Genomic DNA, 17,500 nt, shown 5'->3' with positions numbered 1-17,500 from the left:
AATCATAAAAACACAGAAATATCGTTTTCAATAAAAAATAAGCTCAAGATTATATCCTCTCATAAAACGAAAGATCTCTCTCTCTCTCTCTCTCTCTCTCTCTCTCTCTCTCTCTCTCTCTCTCTCTCTCTCTCTCTCTCTCTCATCTGTTAACAAACTATTCAGCCAAGAAAACACTTCTCTGTTCGTTTTATGATCGACCGAAGGACAACCAAAATGGCCAATCTCGATGGGAGAAAGTAATTCTGGAAGGTTAAATCTGCCTCTCCGATTCCTGTCGTGACCTTTTGACCTCATCTGGCAACTGATCTTGAAAACATTGAGGCGATAAAACCTTTCAGTGTTGGTCAAAGGGAAAGATAATGGCAGGTCATCGATACCAAACATTTAAGTCTATTTTTTTACTTTACTTCGTATTATGGAATAGGAACTGGAAGGTCATAAGTACCTTTTAGGGCTCAATAACTATAAAGGAAGGGCCAGAGAGAGAGAGAGAGAGAGAAAGAGAGACTGAGAGAGAGAGAGATTTAACATTTAACGATGCTGCGCTTCACTTGAACAAGTTAATAGCTTTGCAAGTTTTTGATCTTCACATCTCGGTGATTTCCATTCCTCTGTTGATCTTTGCTTCATCAAATTAGGATATAAAGACAGGTTCCAGATAGCAAGAGTCTCAGTATTTTATTTAAAGAACTTTGATATGAATAAACATGTGATCATAGAGAGAAGAAAGGTTTGTTTGTTTCTTTCTTTATATTTTCTGTTTACTTCCTTTTCATGTTAGGTAGGTAGTAGATTAGCCAGGGCACCAACGAGCCGTTGAGTCACTACCGCTGGAGAGTTATTGGGTCCTTTAATTAGCCACACTGTAGTATCTTAGATCCTTCTCTCTGGTTACGGCTCATGTTTCATTGGCTTATTCTTTCCACATTCTCCTCATGACAACACTAAGATTACCAAGCAATTCTTCTTCGCTCAAAAGGTAAACTACTCTAACGTAATTGTTCAGTGTCTACTCTCCAAAATCAAACCATTGTTCTCTAGTCTTGGGTATTGCCATATCTTCTGAACCATGGTCTTCCTCTGTCTTTGGGTAGAGTTCTCTTGCTTGAGAGCACACTCAGGCTCACTATTCCATCTTATTTCTCCTCCTCTTTTTTTAAGTTTTTGTATAATTTAATGTTGTTACTGTTTTTAAAATATTTTATTTTGATTTTTTATCACTCCTCTTTTAGTTTATCTATTTCCTTCTTTCCTTTCGTCACTACTATATTTCCCTGTTGGAGCCCTTCAGCTTATAGTATCTTGCTTTCCAGTTAGGGTTATAGCTTAGCTTGTAATAATAATAATAATATTAATAATAATAATAATAAGAAGAAGAAGAAGAAGAAGAAGAAGAAGAAGAAGAATATATCAATGATATTATCTCTAACTTCCACTAAAGAAAAAGGAAGCGAAGATGTAAATCCCTAAGAATGTCTCTCTTAAAGGGAAATTGTCTTCTCTTCTCTCTTTGTCTCCTCCTCTTCTGGAACACCATATTTTGCATAACGACGTCACAAAGAGAAGAGAGGATCTTTCCTTAGCAACAGAAAAGCGAGAAACAGACAGCTACGAAGAACGAAGATGAACGCACACTTCGTCAACAGACCACAATGGATGGGCGCTTCAAATCACGGGCAGTTTACAGCCCTGCAATTGAGGCTCTGAAATACGGAAGGCAGGAAATGCTTTTCATGAACCTCTTCCTCTGGGTTGTTGGGAGGAGGGCGAAGATTTCATGTTGGACATAGAGAAACCTTTTTCCATTTGTTATCTTTATTATTCGAACCAGAACGATAGTAAACGTGTAGTGGGTTATGATATGGTGTTTTTACACGCGAACCTGTACTTACATGATTCTTCGGTGGAAAAAGTAAGATGGTAATTGGCAGAGCAACTACGATACACACTTTTCATGTAGACAGGAGTTGTTAACACTCCTGCACACACACACACACACACACACACACACAAACATATATTTACAAATATATCACCACACTCAAACGCATACATTGTTAACTCTCTTTGGAAATGAAAAATCTTATACAGTCATGGACTGATGTTCTTCTTCTTAAAAAAGCTTTGTCTTAAGAAGTTTAATTCAGTTATATTTTTTTCTACATATTGCTGGAATAAATAAGCGTTTTGGTTTTTGTACTTGATAGCACATATTATATGCATTTTCTATTGGGCTCTTTTTTCTTTTATAATTTGAAAGAAATGCTATGATATTTGAATGGTTTTAGGATATAACCGTCCTTCAGTAATATCTTTATAAGCGATTTTTATTGTAAATTTGTACTTAAACCTAAACTAATTTCTGCCGATAACATCCTAATTTTATGCTGACGTTGACCACTGCTTCAAGGGAAGGAGATAAAAAACACGTCTGACATATTCAAAATACCAATTACTTTTGGATCCCATTTATTTTCCTAGATCATTACCGATAACTAGATTTTTTAATGTAACCAAACTGGAATTTAGAAACAATATGGAATATAAAGAAGGTTCAGTCGCACCCCTGAGTGAGTGCGTGCATGCAAGCAGGTGTCTATGGTATCTCAGTCGGTTACTTCAAATGTTAATCTTTTATCAATTGTCCCATTGTGGTGATAAGGAGAGGCATTTCCATTCTTAATTTCCCAGATAACATTTCTCTTCGGATGATACAATTGGCTGGAATATCTGGGATTCTTTGATTATTTGTCGTATACAACAACTCGTCTTCTTATGCTACTCTTGAAAATACTCAGAATCAGCTAAATACGTGCTGACAACTGATCTCTATCGTAGCTTAAGCAGACAACAAGAATACTGTCTGAGAAAGTGATTTGTGTTTGGAAGGATATTATGAAAAATTGATATTTGGGTTTGAATGGAAATTTCCCAAAGGAGAGAAATTTTAGAATTATGTATGAAATAAATTTTGCTTAACTGAGAGAGAGAGAGAGAGAGAGAGAGAGAGAGAGAGAGAGAGAGAGAGAGAGAGAGAGAGAGAGAGAAACTCTTTTCGAAACAGTAAAACAAAATAGAAAAGCTTTAGTCAACCGAAAGGAAAATTACCAAATTCACGACCAGTTGCATAAAGAGTTGATTGCCAAAAGTTTTTTAACTGTGATCCAGTAAATCATTGGGTCCCCTGAGGCTCAGTGGCTTATTAGACTTACGTTAATATATGAGTTTTTAGCGAATCTGATTCGAAGTTTATCCCTGGTACTAAAAGGTTCCCATTAGATTTTGGATAGAAGAACATAAAACCTTATTTTTTACCATATCATCAAAGTCTCCGACATTGATGATAATCACTATCATGGAATTGATATATATAAAATTTTTAAAGTGAAATTTAACTCAGTCTAATTGGTTAAAGATGTTTTTTCTGCCTTGAGCCAAGCACTGAGAATGAGAGCAGTGGATATTTCCTCTTCTTGGGATTTATCTGTACTTATCAGGAGGTTGGAGCAGACCTCCTGATCTTGTGAAATACGAACCTCACAAAATCCCTAATATCTACTGATAATTAGGATATTATCAGTGTCATCTGTTTCTTTATTTCGACCAAAATTACTTCAACATAATCGTGGGTCCAATTTGCATTTCTGCTTTTCAGGAAGGTGAATGATGTTAGGTTCAGTTGAAGCAAAGTTCAGTCATTTTCAATTTAGAATAATCATGAAATTATTTCATGGAGTATGTTCTTCTTTTGAGACACCATTTATTTAAAATGCTCATAAGATATATATAACATATGTAATTGCAGTGAGCATCATTGAAATAAAAAATAACTAATCACAAGAAAGATATATATGCATAGGGATATGTTTGTGGCAAAGGCCAAATTCAGGGTCATTAAACAATTGTTGATGCTATCGGTTGGTTAAAAGTTAATCCCAGACTTAGCTAATATGTGTCCTTCATATTAAAATGTCATCAATGATAATGTTTGGTTAAAAGTTGATCTGATAACATCTCCCAATTAAATTTTGAATATTAATAATATTATGATGACATTGATGCTGGATAAGTGGTTGAATGGACAAATGTTCAAGGTTAATAGAAAAGCTGATCCTGAAATCAATTTAGCCAAAAATTATATCAGTCGAGGCACAATGAGATTAGGTTGCAGTTCACTCTGAAATAAAGATGTTTTATAATTACGCTAGAAGATTGTCCCTTGCCCTTTTTTATACAACAATCTCTCTCTCTCTCTCTCTCTCTCTCTCTCTCTCTCTCTCTCTCTCTCTCTCTCTCTCTCTCTCTCTCTCTCTCTCTCTCTCTACATGCCCACCATGTCTTTATCTGAACTGATACTAGGCAGGCAGTTAATTCTAATAGCCAGGCCTTTTCCATCTTGAGGCTCAATACTAGACAGTATTCTAGAACTTTTATTCCAGCTGTTACCAAAGTGTGGAATGAACTTCATAATCGGGTAGTTAAATCAGTAGAACTTCAAAAGTTCAAAGTTAGAGCAAACATTTTTATGTTGACCAGACTAACATGAGTCTTTTTATAGTTTATATATGACTTATCTGTTTTTGTCGTTGATAGTTTATATAGGACATATATGTGTTGACGTTGTTACTGTTTTTAGAATGATTTATTGTTAATTTATTCTCATCATTTATTTATTTCCTTATTTCCTTTCCTCACTTGGCTATTTTTCCCTATTGGAGCCCTTGGGCTTATAGCATCTTGCTTTTCCAACTAGGGTTGTAGCTTGGCTAGTAATAATAATAATAATAATGACTAAGAAAAGGCACAAAAAATCCCAAAGAAATTAACTGTCATTTTCAAATCATTTGACCAGAAAGGTAAGCTTTCATTAGCCCCAAGGTTCACTAAGCGCTGCTAATGTATAGCCAGGACCTTGTAGCTTCTATCTGAACGATATATCTTAATTTAGGAATACTTTTCTAGCCTTTATAACCACGCTGATCATTATAAAAATTCTTATTAATCTTCAATTTGCTAGTTTTTTGTCGATAAAATTGTTGTTACTATTACGGTGAATACAAACGAAAATGGAAATTCTCTTTTTTATGGGGATGTCAGAATAAGTGATTTTTGTATCCTAAGATATTACCAGAAACTATAATAAATGTTTTCATGGTATTTTCCAATGGAGAGAAATAAAAGGGATTTACCAATTAGATAGATTTTGCTTCCTTTTATGAGAGATAGAGAGAGAGAGAGAGAGAGAGAGAGAGAGAGAGAGAGAGAGAGAGAGAGAGAGAGAGAGAGAGAGAGAGACCCTTTTCGAAACAGTAAAACAAAATAGAAAAGCTTTAGTCAACAGGAAGGAAAATTTCTAAATTCACGGCTGTTTGCACGAAGAGTTGATTGCCAAAAATGTTTCAACTGTGATCCAATAAATCATTGGGTCCCCTGAGGGTCAGCTGGCTTATCAGAATCGTGCCAATATATGAGTTTTTTTCGAATCCAATCAGGTGGATTTGAAGTTTTTCCTTGGGACTAAAATGTACCCAATAGCCTTTGTATATAAAAAAAATATTGTTGTTATTTTTTAAAAGGTTAGCAAAGAGTTTATCATTGTACCAACCGTGTGTCACGCGATCGTACATAGTAACGACATTTCATTTTGTGTATATATTATGCTTGTATCTTCGCTCTCCCCTCTCACTGATAAGAAACTAAAATAACATGTCTGTTTTTCTCACCGTTAATTGTTAACTGGTGCGGTGTCGGTTGAACATGAAATTGCCTGTTATGTCTTTTGTGCCCTTTTTGCCTGGAGTTTATGTATATAAAAACGGATGTTCTGTAATAAAGTTACTCAGTTACTTTCATCCTGCCTTTGAGTCACAACCTTCTCTCGGCTTGTCATATTGGTGATCCCGAAAGTCAACTCGCTCCTCCCGCCATCCACACCCCCCTCGCCCCTCCGTCATTGGTACTATGGCGGACTCCACAGAAGTTGGTATCCCCCAATTGAAACTTTCGTCGTTCACCAGCGGAGAGGCGTTTGCTTGGTTTCAGCGTGCCGAAGTCCAGTTCTGCATCAAGGGCGTGACTCGCTCAACCACCAAAGCAGATTATGCTCTCGTGGCGATACCCGAGGACACCTTCCCGGAAATATCCGACTGGCTTTGTGAACAAGGAGACACCCCAATAGCATACCACACCCTCAAAACATACCTTCTGCAGCAGTACTCGCCGTCGCCAGCCGCCCGTATAGCAAAGCTTTTTCTGCTCTCTCAACCATTGGAGGACCAAAGGGCTTCGCTCGTCCTCAGGGAGATGACCAGTATCACTCGCCTGCAACCTGCCGCAGACTGCTTTCCTCGTGAGGTGACCCTCCTTCTTGCCGTTTGGTTACGCCATTTACCCGAACCTGTACGGGCTGCCATACCCGATGTCGATAGTTTAGCAATACAAGACTTGATGACCAAAGCCGATGCCCTTATGGACAGCCACTTCACGACCTCCAAGACCGCCATCATCACTCCGTTTGGTACATAAACCTTCAATTACTCCTGTTTTGGCATTCGTAATGCTGGGGCCACTTTTTAATGTCTCATGGATGGCATCTTCGGTGACCTCCCCTTCTGTGTATGTTATATGGACGACATACTTGTGTTCTCTTCCTCAAAAGAGGAACACCTCCGTCACCTGCGCATCGTGCTCGCCCGCCTGCAACAAAACAGCTTTGTAGTCCAGTACGACAAGTGTACCTTTGGTGCCAACGAAGTGTCGTTCTTAGGGCACCGCATCACTCCTGAAGGAGTCCATCCCCTCCCTGAGAAGGTAGCAGCCGTTCAGAACTTCCCCACGCCCTCGACTGTCGAAGCTCTGCAGGAATTCTTGGGCATGATCAACTATTATCACCATTTTCTGCAAGCCATTGCCGCCACTCTTGCTCCCATCTATGCCTCCCTCAAGGGCAAGCCAAAAGACCTGAAGTGGGGTCCCCTTCAAGAAGCGGCCTTCTGCAATGTAAAGAAGGCCCTATCAACCGCCGCAGCTCTCACTTTTCCTATCCCACATGCCCCTCTACTTCTCTCCACCGATGCCAGCAACATCGCTATTGGTGCAATACTCGAACAGGTGGTCAATGGCTCACCCCGCCCATTGGCCTTCTTCAGCAAAAAACTGTCCAAGGCAGAATCGGGTTATTCTACCTTCGATCGCGAATTGCTGGCGGTGCACTTGGCTGTCCGTCACTTTCGCCATTTCTTAGAAGGTGCGCCCTTCATCATTCAAACAGACCACATGCCTCTGGTGCACGCCTTCACTCGACAGTCTGATGCCTGGTCTCCCCGTCAACGCCGACATCTCTCCGCCATGGCTAAATACAATTGCACCCTTCAACACGTCCCTGGGAAAATGAATCCCGTTGCCGATGCCCTGTCAAGAAACACGTTGGCTGCCGTTCAACTGGTATTGGATTACAACGCCTTGGCTGAAGCCCAACGACAGGATCCAGAGTATCAAGCATGTAGGACATCCTGCACATCCCTCCGTTGGGAAGACATCCCCCTCGACGACTCCAAGACCCTCGTACAGCATCGATGCCACCGTTCGGTTGAAAGCTGATCTGGCGTTCATGAGCCTCCGTCCTCGTCAGATGCAACATAACCCTCATTGTTCAGAGAAGTTGATTCCTTTCTGATAATATCTGTCAGTTAGAGACTGAATATTAATGATATTATGATGATATTGATGCGGCATGAGTTGTTGAGAGGACAAAGTTTCAAGTGTGATAGAAAGGGGTGTTGGACCGTTTTTCGGATGGGGGAGCTAAAGTTTGAAAAGGCTCTAACGGTGGGGGTTCTGATGGGATGATTTCAGGTCTAAGAAAAGATTCCTGAATTCGACAAGTGTATGTACGGTGAACTTGAAATAAACTTATATGTCTCTTCATAGTTCGATTAGTAAAGTCGTCCATGAAAGAGTTGTTTCGGCTCAGGGCATAGGTTCAAATCCTCGCCTAGGCAGAAGCCTTCATCAGAAATGAATTTCCAGTGGATATACAGTATATTGCCAAAGGTAGAATTCGATATTAAATGCCATTGTAGTTAATATTTACAATGATTAAAATCACGAGTGTTAGTGATTTATATTCATCAGAAATAATCAAGTGTTGCAAACTTTTTAATAAGCTATCATGGTGGAAATAGGTTGATTTTAAATCTAAAAACAGATTCCCGAATTCGACAAGTATATGCATAGTGGATATGAAAATAATTTATATTTCTCTTGATAGCCCGATTAGTTAATTCATCCATTCGTTCACTCTTTCAGCTCAGAGCAGAGGTTCGAACCCTTGACCAGGCAGAAGGACTTTTTATGTATGAATTTCCAGGCGATATACATTCCCAAGGGTAGAATTCGATATTAAATGCCATTGGGATATACATTCCCAAGGGTAGAATTCGATATTAAATGCCATTGTGTTTGATATTCACGTATTTTAAAATTACGAATGTTAGTGATACATATTCTATATATATATATATATATATATATATATATATATATATATATATATATATATATATATATATATATATATATATATATAAATTTTAGAATAAGTTACAAATACTTCTTGATGTCGAATTTCTTGGGATCTCAAGCGCTTATGGAAATTTCTTTATCGATAAATATTTTTTGCCGGCCAAAGACTCAACCCTATGAAAAATAGAAATAAGGATAAACATTTGACTGTTTAGACAAGCTTAAACTTTATCCCCAATTATCGATTATAGGATATTTGTAACTTATTTGAAAACCGTTTGAATACTTAAAAAAAAAAACTCGATTAACCTTCCTTAACATCCAACAACCTATCATCTTCGTAACCTTTCCATCGAATTAAAAATGTAAAAAAGGAAACCTTTCTTGTGATTTTTTGGAAATGATTTAAACTGACTTTGATATCATTACAAAAGAAACCTTTCCTTTGAAACAAACTTTTGTATAAAGCAAAACTTTATTTATATTCTCATTAATCCCTGAGGTATTATAATCATGTATCCTTACATTTCCTTCTCTCAAACTATCATGCAAAATCTATGCCCAGCACCAAATTCCTTAAAAACATCACGATCAATATTCGTACTAATAAAAATAAATGTTGACAAATAATTATTGTCATATGTATTCAATACCTTAATACAACATCCACACTTCACCTATAAAGATTGACATTTGCTCTTCTCGTTAAAGGTAAACTCCGTCTCTTCTGATTCATTTGCAGAAATCATCAGCATCCTTGTCATGTAGGTGGCATCTCTCTCTCTCTCTCTCTCTCTCTCTCTCTCTCTCTCTCTCCCCAACGATTTTTCAGAATCACCTATTTTATATTAACGGTTGGCTTATAATGGGGTTACTAGTAAGGATAAACATTAATTTATATATATATATATATATATATATATATATATATATTATATATATATATATATATATATATATATATATGAATATAAACACACTAAATAGATTCTTTTAATATACATTGAACCAAGAGACAGCTTTACTGAATGCATAAGTTTACTAAGGAAATGATGATAACGTTTATTTCATAACTGAGTTACACTCTGTAACGCCCTTATTAACAAATACAAATTCTCATGTCGATGACGTAACACAGTCAGGCGTTGGCGAAGACACAGAAATGTGACAATTTTCTTTTTCATTATTCGATTTGTCTATATTAATTACGCTAATTGTAAGAACATCAAATTACTGTATAGTTATGCACCTTCTGGCATATAACTATTACTCCATAAGGTATTTGAATATCTAATGAATAATGATATTCGTCATTCAAGGAAATTCCATTTGGCAGCGCTGTCCCAAACTCGTCCCGCCCACCTTAACTATGCTGATGATTGTTACTTTAGTCATTTCTACAGGGATATGACCCACCATCCATGTGTTCTAATGATGATAGGAAATATTAACACCTTTACATGTAAAATCAGGTTACCCTCCGATAGTATACGAAAAAATCACACAATTTTCTGATAAAAATAATCATTCCTAATAAGGAAACGATCGTTGCATAATTTACCAACTACCAATTTTCTAGCCTCTTCCTTCCAACCACGTTTTTTTGACACACGTGTTCGTCAAATAATATACTATATTAGTTGGGATAAGGTGCCTCTCATGCCATCTATTGGCAGTAAAGTAAAACTCGTTACGATGTAAGGGAGGGAGGGAGTCATTATGCCATTCAATGTTACAATGTTGTTATTCTACGTAGATTTTACTAACAATACTTGTCATATCATGAAACCTACTAATCATATTATAGTTTCATAAAAAGGTAATTGAAAATTAAATCAAATAACTGTGTATTTACTTGATTGTCTCGTAGATTTTAGTACATATGGCATATCTAGCAACCCCCTGACCCCCAAATGTAATTGAACTAATGATTGTTTGCTGAAGAAATATTTCTGTGACATTCTTTGCGAAACTTGTAATTTCCTAAGAATTAAGTTGTGGCCAGTCCACAAGGAACATGTAGTTCACGTGTGTCTGTTTTATAGCAATTTTATCGCCAAATAGCAACAGAAATGAAGTGATATAAATAATAATGAGTGGATGATGGGGTAATTAGCAATTCGGTACTCTACTGCTAAGGCCATCTATTGGCCAAGAACAGCATTCTTAAACATTCCATGACGTCATTTTGGTTGAAAATATCCTATTTAAATGGACCTGAATATAATTTATACCTGATACACACATTACATAATTATTTATCTATCATCCTTTTTCAATTGGATAGAATCTTTCACTTAAATGGAGCAAAGGACATTTGCTGCCATATTTTGACAAAGGTAGAAACACTCGAATTCTATTCAAATTTGGAGAAGTGTGTGATTACTAAAACTTCTTTCATTGCAATTTTTTTAAGTAATACATCAAAAATTCATAATTACAATAAAACCATATTTCTTCTGATTTTAAGCTTAAAGTTATGGTAATTATGTGTGAAATACAGATAATAAGTATTATAGAAAATATGTGGAGCAGATCCCAATTTACTAAGAGCAAAGATTTGGAACTCAGACATAGAATTAAAGATCCCAACTTTAACCAAAGTATATTCATGCCCGTTTTTAGCTAATTATAAGCCCAATTATATATATCAATCCTTTATAAAGTGTGCCTTGTTACGTACAGTTACTGAAGCTTTTATTTACCCCAAGTCAAACTAAGCGTTGGCAGTGTGGAGTCAAGACCTTACAGCCTCTATCTGAATTATATGTTTTATTTTTAGAATGAATTTCAAGATAGTATTCATAGATTATGTTTAACTTGCTCATTATAAAAAGAATAAAGTACTATTATTATTCAAATTTCACGTCTTTTATGGTGATTACCAGCTAAAAATAATGATAAAATATTAGTTTTTTTCTTTTTATCATCCGTATCATCTGCCTCCTTGCACAAGTCATAAGACCTGTCATATTCATTCCTGTTTTTTTTATAATTTTCGTTTAAGTCTATCAAATTCGACCTTGTCTTTGTTACTATTACACCTTCTATGGTATTAAGTTCACCTATGTAATTTCTTCTGATATTACTATCTATAAACTTCAAAATATCTGCTTTCTTTTCTTATCTTTTTCTTTTAATTTCATTTAACCCTCTACATTTTATTTCTCTCCTGAGTTCTTGCTTTCTATGCTTTCTTACTTCTATTTCAATATCATATATTTTGCATATTCCTATGAGACTTTTTCTCCAGCATTACCCATATGGTTGAGAGAGAGAGAGAGAGAGAGAGAGAGAGAGAGAGAGAGAGAGAGAGAGAGAGAGAGAGAGAGAACAGTATCACAATCATAATATATCAAAGACGTTATGTTCCCCTATCTCTTCAAATAACATTATTACATCATATGACGTAATGATGATATGAAACAGCATCATATGAAATAATATGCTGTTTCATACTCGTCTACGCTATTAAAAAATTGCCGTAAAAAAACGGTAAAAATCCTCTCATAAATGTTGCCAGGCACTTACCTTTTTAAAACAGATATATTAGCGTAAAAGAGTGATATTACGGTCACCAACCCGTGAAGGATGATAACAAAGTAGGGTAAAAATTACGGCCGCCTGTATTTTACTGAAATACGGTTGAGAACAGTATTTTTTACGGAGAATTTCCGATTAAAATAACGGTTTTTTTAACAGTGTATACTATTTTCAACTTGTCATATTCCTGTTTCTGCTATTGACTCCAATAAGATGCGGAGTTGCAACTTGTTGAAACATCTTTTCATAATCTTGTACTGTATACCTTCTAAGTCTTCCTTTTTTCTTTATTACACCCATGGCTCAATGCTTGCATACATTCTCGGTATTACTATTTTTTTCATCTATCTTAATTCTCGCCAGGAAGGTCAAATTTCCAACTCAGTTACTGTATCCATGCTTCCTAACTTCTTACTCTATGAAATCTAGCTTTGCTTTCCTTTTGCTTATAGTAAGACCATCCTCCTGAGTATTAATATTCCTTAATTGTTTCTATCCTTCGATTTCTAACGACCCATTTAACCTTTCTAACTTATTTTGTGTCTTATTATTAACACAGCTGACTTTAGTGGATTGGTGGCATAAGTAGATTTCTTTACAAAGTTCTTTCAAACTGCGGCAGTTGCTTATGGCTTTTTCTACTTTGTATCTCTTATTAATAGGGAGCATTATATCACCTACATATATCAGGATGTCTATTCTGATGTTTCTAATCAGGGTTATCGTCTTTCCACTTCATCGAAAGGAAAAATTCCAAATTCATGGCCGTTTCCATAAAAAGTCAATTGCCAAAAATGTTTCAACCTGTGATCCAATAAATTGGGTCCCCTGAGAGCCAGGTGGTTTATCAGAAACGCGACTAATGTATGATTTTTTTGCGAATCAAATCATCATAATTTGAAGCTTTTCCTTGGGACTATAATGGACCCAGTAGCTTTTGGATATAAGACAAAAAAGATAATCTATTACTTGAGCAGACTTTGACATTGAAGATAATTATTACCATTGTATTGATCATAACAGAAAGCCACATAGAAATATGAAAAGAATAATTCAACTTTACTCATATTTGCCCCTCACAAAATATCTAATGTTTACTGATGATCAGGATATTATCATCGTCATCAGTTACTTTATTTTTCTCCAAAATAACAGGAAATATAATCGGAGGACCAATTTGCATAAATGATTATCTGAATGGTAAATTCTTTAAAGTTTATTTGAAGCAAAGTTCAATAATACCCAACTTAAAATAATTATTGAATTACTTCAATGAATAAGCTCTTTTCCTGAGACACCATTGAATCAAAATACTCATAAATTTGAATCCAAAAGATATAAAATTACCGTGAACATTATTAGAAAACTGCTTAATTAAACTGAAGCAAAATATTCATATGGAATTTTGTGTGATGGTAGCCGAAGTCAGAAACATTATCAAATTATGTATTATATCGATTGCTTAAAAGCTGATCTGGCGTTCATGAGAAAACAGATGGTTCTTTTCTAATAATAGCTCTCCGGTTCAGACCGTATAATAATAATATTATGGTGATATTGATGAAAATGGAAAGGACAAAAGTTCATAGTTAATAGAAAAGCTGATCGTGAAACCTAAATTGGTTTCATTTCAGTATAAAATTCCATTAATGGAGCCACAATTGGATTATGTTGCAGTTCACTCTGAAATAAAAATTTTAGTTATAATTACGTGAATAAAGTACCCTTACCTTTTTTCCTTGCGTAATATTCTCTCTCTCTCTCTCTCTCTCTCTCTCTCTCTCTCTCTCTCTCTCTCTCTCTCTCTCTCTCTCTCTCTCTAATAACTTAAGTTTTCTCTATTCCCCTCATGACAGTCAAGGAAAATGTGCCATTCACAATGAATACTCTGTCAAAAATCAGAATCTTTTTTATAATGAATTATTTATTCTAATGACAGTAGAGGCCAAGAATAATTCTTCATCTATTTGATTTTGCCTTAAATCTATACTTTGCGATTTTTGTGCAGTTTAATTTTAATCCTTGTTGGGTTTAAGTGTAATCCCATAGTCTCCTTTTAATTTTCTAAACTTTCTTTGCTACCGGTGACCTACAAAATATAATCATCAAACCTAAAATTCTCTTCATGGAAGTTCCTCTGGTCTATTTAGCTTATGACTCTATCTATGTAAACAATAAAGAGAAGGGGGAAAGTACACTACCCTGCCTTACCTCAGTATTGATGTTAAAAAGAGCCTCTCCACCAGCTACAGTACTCTTCTGATCTTTATAGGTACTTTTGATTGCTTTTAGTAGTGGTTCAGGGATCCCATACTCTTGAAGTACTTCCCAAAGTTGTTGAAGTGAAACTCAATCAAAAGCTTTTTCTAGGTGGAAAAAGCACAGATGTTGGTCTTGATTAAAGTCCCGTTTCTTTATCAAGAATATTCGTAAGGCTGGTATCTGATCTATTGTGCCGCACACTGGTCTGAAGCCGCACTGACTCTTGCATAGCTTGTCCTCTACTCTCAGTCTCACTTTTCTCTCTAAAATTCTTTCATAGATTTTACCTCTATGGCTCATAATTGATATTCTTCTGTAGTTCTTACACTCTGCTGGGTCTCCCTTTTTTTTGAAGAAATTGCAATTAAAATGTAAGCTCCAATCATCAAGAACTATGCCAGAATTAGAAGCAATATTGTACAGAATATGGAGGTGTTCAGTCATCTCTCCACCAGCTTTTATCACTTCAGCTGTAATGTTTCAGGTTCAGGTGCTTTACTATTTTTCATTGATTTCAATGCCAATCTTCCTTCTTCAGATGTAGTTGGATATTTCTGTGGCTTATCAACATCCATATCAATTTCATCTTCACTTAATGCAACTTCACCGTAGTACAGTTCGTTAAAATGCTTTGCCCACCTGTTGTTGATATCACTAGGGTGTGTGAGGAGCTCACCATTTTTATTTTTGATTAATGATCGATTTGCAGTGGTTTTTCTAGCTCTATATTTTCTTGGCATGCTGTAAATGAGTCTCCTGGTGTATTCAAAGTCAATTTAAAGTTTCCCCTATCCTCCTCCGCATTTCGTTTTGGCCTTCTCTTTTGATTAGATTTGCCAAGTTTCAATAGAACTCGAACTCTCTCCTTTCCGTGATTTTTTCCTTCATTCATAATTGAAAGCTATTTTGTTTGTCCTTAATCGCCCGTTTTGCATATTTGTTCCACCACATGAGAGTTTTCTTCTTTCTTCCTCCTACAGATGTGATTTCCCTGACTTCAGTCTGTTTTTTATGTGTTGATTCTTTGAATGAGTCCCAGAATTCAATTTCCTGGGTACCATTGACAAATCTACTTTCCTCTTCAAATCTAACTTATTTAATTTAATTTTCTTTTATGTTTTCAGTTTTCAATAACGATCTTTTAGGCTGCTTGTGTAACTGGGGAGTGTGCATCTTTAATTTTGCTTTCACGAGTCTATGATCAGAATCTAATGAAATAGACTGAGTAGTTTTTTGCATCCATTATGATACTTTTCTTAGACGTTATAATAAAATTGATCAAACCCTCTTGGTCATAGATTTTCATATTGTTTTTGTTCCTGTACCAGGTATATTTATACGAGTCCCTATGTTCAAAGATTATGTTCATTATTGCTAAATTATTTCTTGTGGAAAAAATCAACCAACATTTCACCTTCGGTATTCTCTTCCCCAAGACCAAAATCACTTATTACTCCAAGTATTCTGCTGCTGCCCACATGACCATTCAGGTCACCCATAACCCCTATGTTACTATCAATGAGCCACTGGTCAAACACCTCCTGAAGATTTGCATAGAAAAGTTCCTTCTCCTTCTGTGGTGTTCCTTGTTGGGGGCCATAGAACTGTATTATTGTAGTTTTTCTGTGCTTTTTAATTTTCATTGTTACTGCGACTTTTCTCTTGTTTTTATATCTTGGATATAATTGGAAATTCCGAGTGCAAGTATTAATCCAATACTATGGCCTCTATTATCATCATCACTTAAGTATATTGATTCATAGTCGTCATGGATGGTCTTTCAGCCATGTCCCCTCATTCTTGTCTGCGCAATTCCAATAATTTCCAAATTCTTCTCCTCTAGAAGTTCAACGATTCCCTCACACTAATCTCTCATGGTCCCAACATTTATAGTTCCAATGAAAGCATATTCCTTAAGAGGTGTCCGATTTCGATTAATCCATCCGCGTATCTCTCTGCGTGGAACTTATGCGTATATAGCATCAAAACAATTCAAGTATATTGGAAATCAATTCTAAATATAAAGAGAGGAAAAAAGCAAAGCAAAGCAAAAAATTCCACTCTTCGGCTACAAAAGATTATTACTGTTTAAGGAGGACAGAATGACATGCCACGCATTGCCTAATGCATCACCTGCGTTGTGTCAATTAATATTTTGATGAACTGATGCGGAGGCAGTTGTAATTCAGTTTATTTCCGGGAGCTTTTTACTCTCGCATTCGGACAAGTTCTCTGACATTAATTGGAATAATAATAATAATGTAGTAAAATTTCTCATCAGCTGTCTACACTCAACTTCCATCCATTTTCCTATTTTGGTACTGATATATTCCTTTATTTTGATAAAAATTCCTCAGAAATCAATTAGGTCGTGTGGAGATATGTTTTGAAATACTATTTTCTTTAAACAAATCTTTTTCAGAATATTATTAATAAAGTCAAATTAATAGATACTTTCACAATTACCAATTTTCTTTAATGAAACTATTGCAGAAAAAGTAAGAAATATTCAGTAAAGACGAATCTTTTCTATTCAATAATATACATTCAAATTTCACGATGAATAACGTTGGCAATGTTCCCTGATCTCCGGAAACAAGAGTTTCACCACAGCAAATTCGACCTCTTTCGACTGTAACTTCTGATGTGCAATAAAGCCGGGAACTTTTAAATCTCTCGGGATTGAAGCTGAGGTCATGAAATGAAAGTCAAAGGTCATTGACACTTGACCTCATGGATTTTAGGTCCACAAATACAGCGGACGGAAAATAAAATCACTTTGGTCCAGTATTACTTATTCTTACCCCAGAGTCCATCGCAGAATTTCATCAAAGTCATTTAATGACATTCGCTTCAACTTTACCACTTTAGCCTAACAAATAGTTTGCCATTAAATTAATAAATGCACATAAAAAACAAATATTAGAATATGAATGTATATAAATATGTACGTTGGACAATAAATCTATAAATATAAAAAAGTTAAAATATTTTGACGATCTTGGTTCAACCATGTAACACATTAGAAGGGAAGAATCAGAAGAGATGGAAAATGGTCGTTACTCAATTGTCAAAGGAAGCTTCGGTTGGCTGTGGGAGAACAAGATGGCAAACGACAGAAAAAAAGGAGTCATGGAAAAGGGACAATATTTAACTACATCATAGGGAA

General features: G+C 35.7%; 1 protein-coding gene across 1 annotated transcript; it reads right to left on the bottom strand.

Moving 5' to 3' along the window:
• Positions 1 to 14,792: 14,792 nt before the first annotated feature.
• LOC137615971 (uncharacterized) lies at positions 14,793 to 15,974 on the bottom strand. Its single transcript, XM_068345653.1, has 2 exons — positions 15,739 to 15,974; positions 14,793 to 15,072 (listed from the first exon to the last, which is right to left on the bottom strand). Exons 1-2 carry the CDS (start codon positions 15,972 to 15,974, stop codon positions 14,793 to 14,795), a joined length of 516 nt encoding a protein of 171 aa, XP_068201754.1.
• Between the last annotated feature and the right edge of the window lie 1,526 nt (positions 15,975 to 17,500).

This window comes from Palaemon carinicauda, chromosome 22 (genome assembly GCF_036898095.1).
Source record: "Palaemon carinicauda isolate YSFRI2023 chromosome 22, ASM3689809v2, whole genome shotgun sequence".
NCBI lineage: Eukaryota > Metazoa > Arthropoda > Malacostraca > Decapoda > Palaemonidae > Palaemon > Palaemon carinicauda.
The sequence above is the reverse complement of the archived record's forward strand: the minus strand, read 5'-3'. Positions and strand labels throughout refer to the sequence as shown.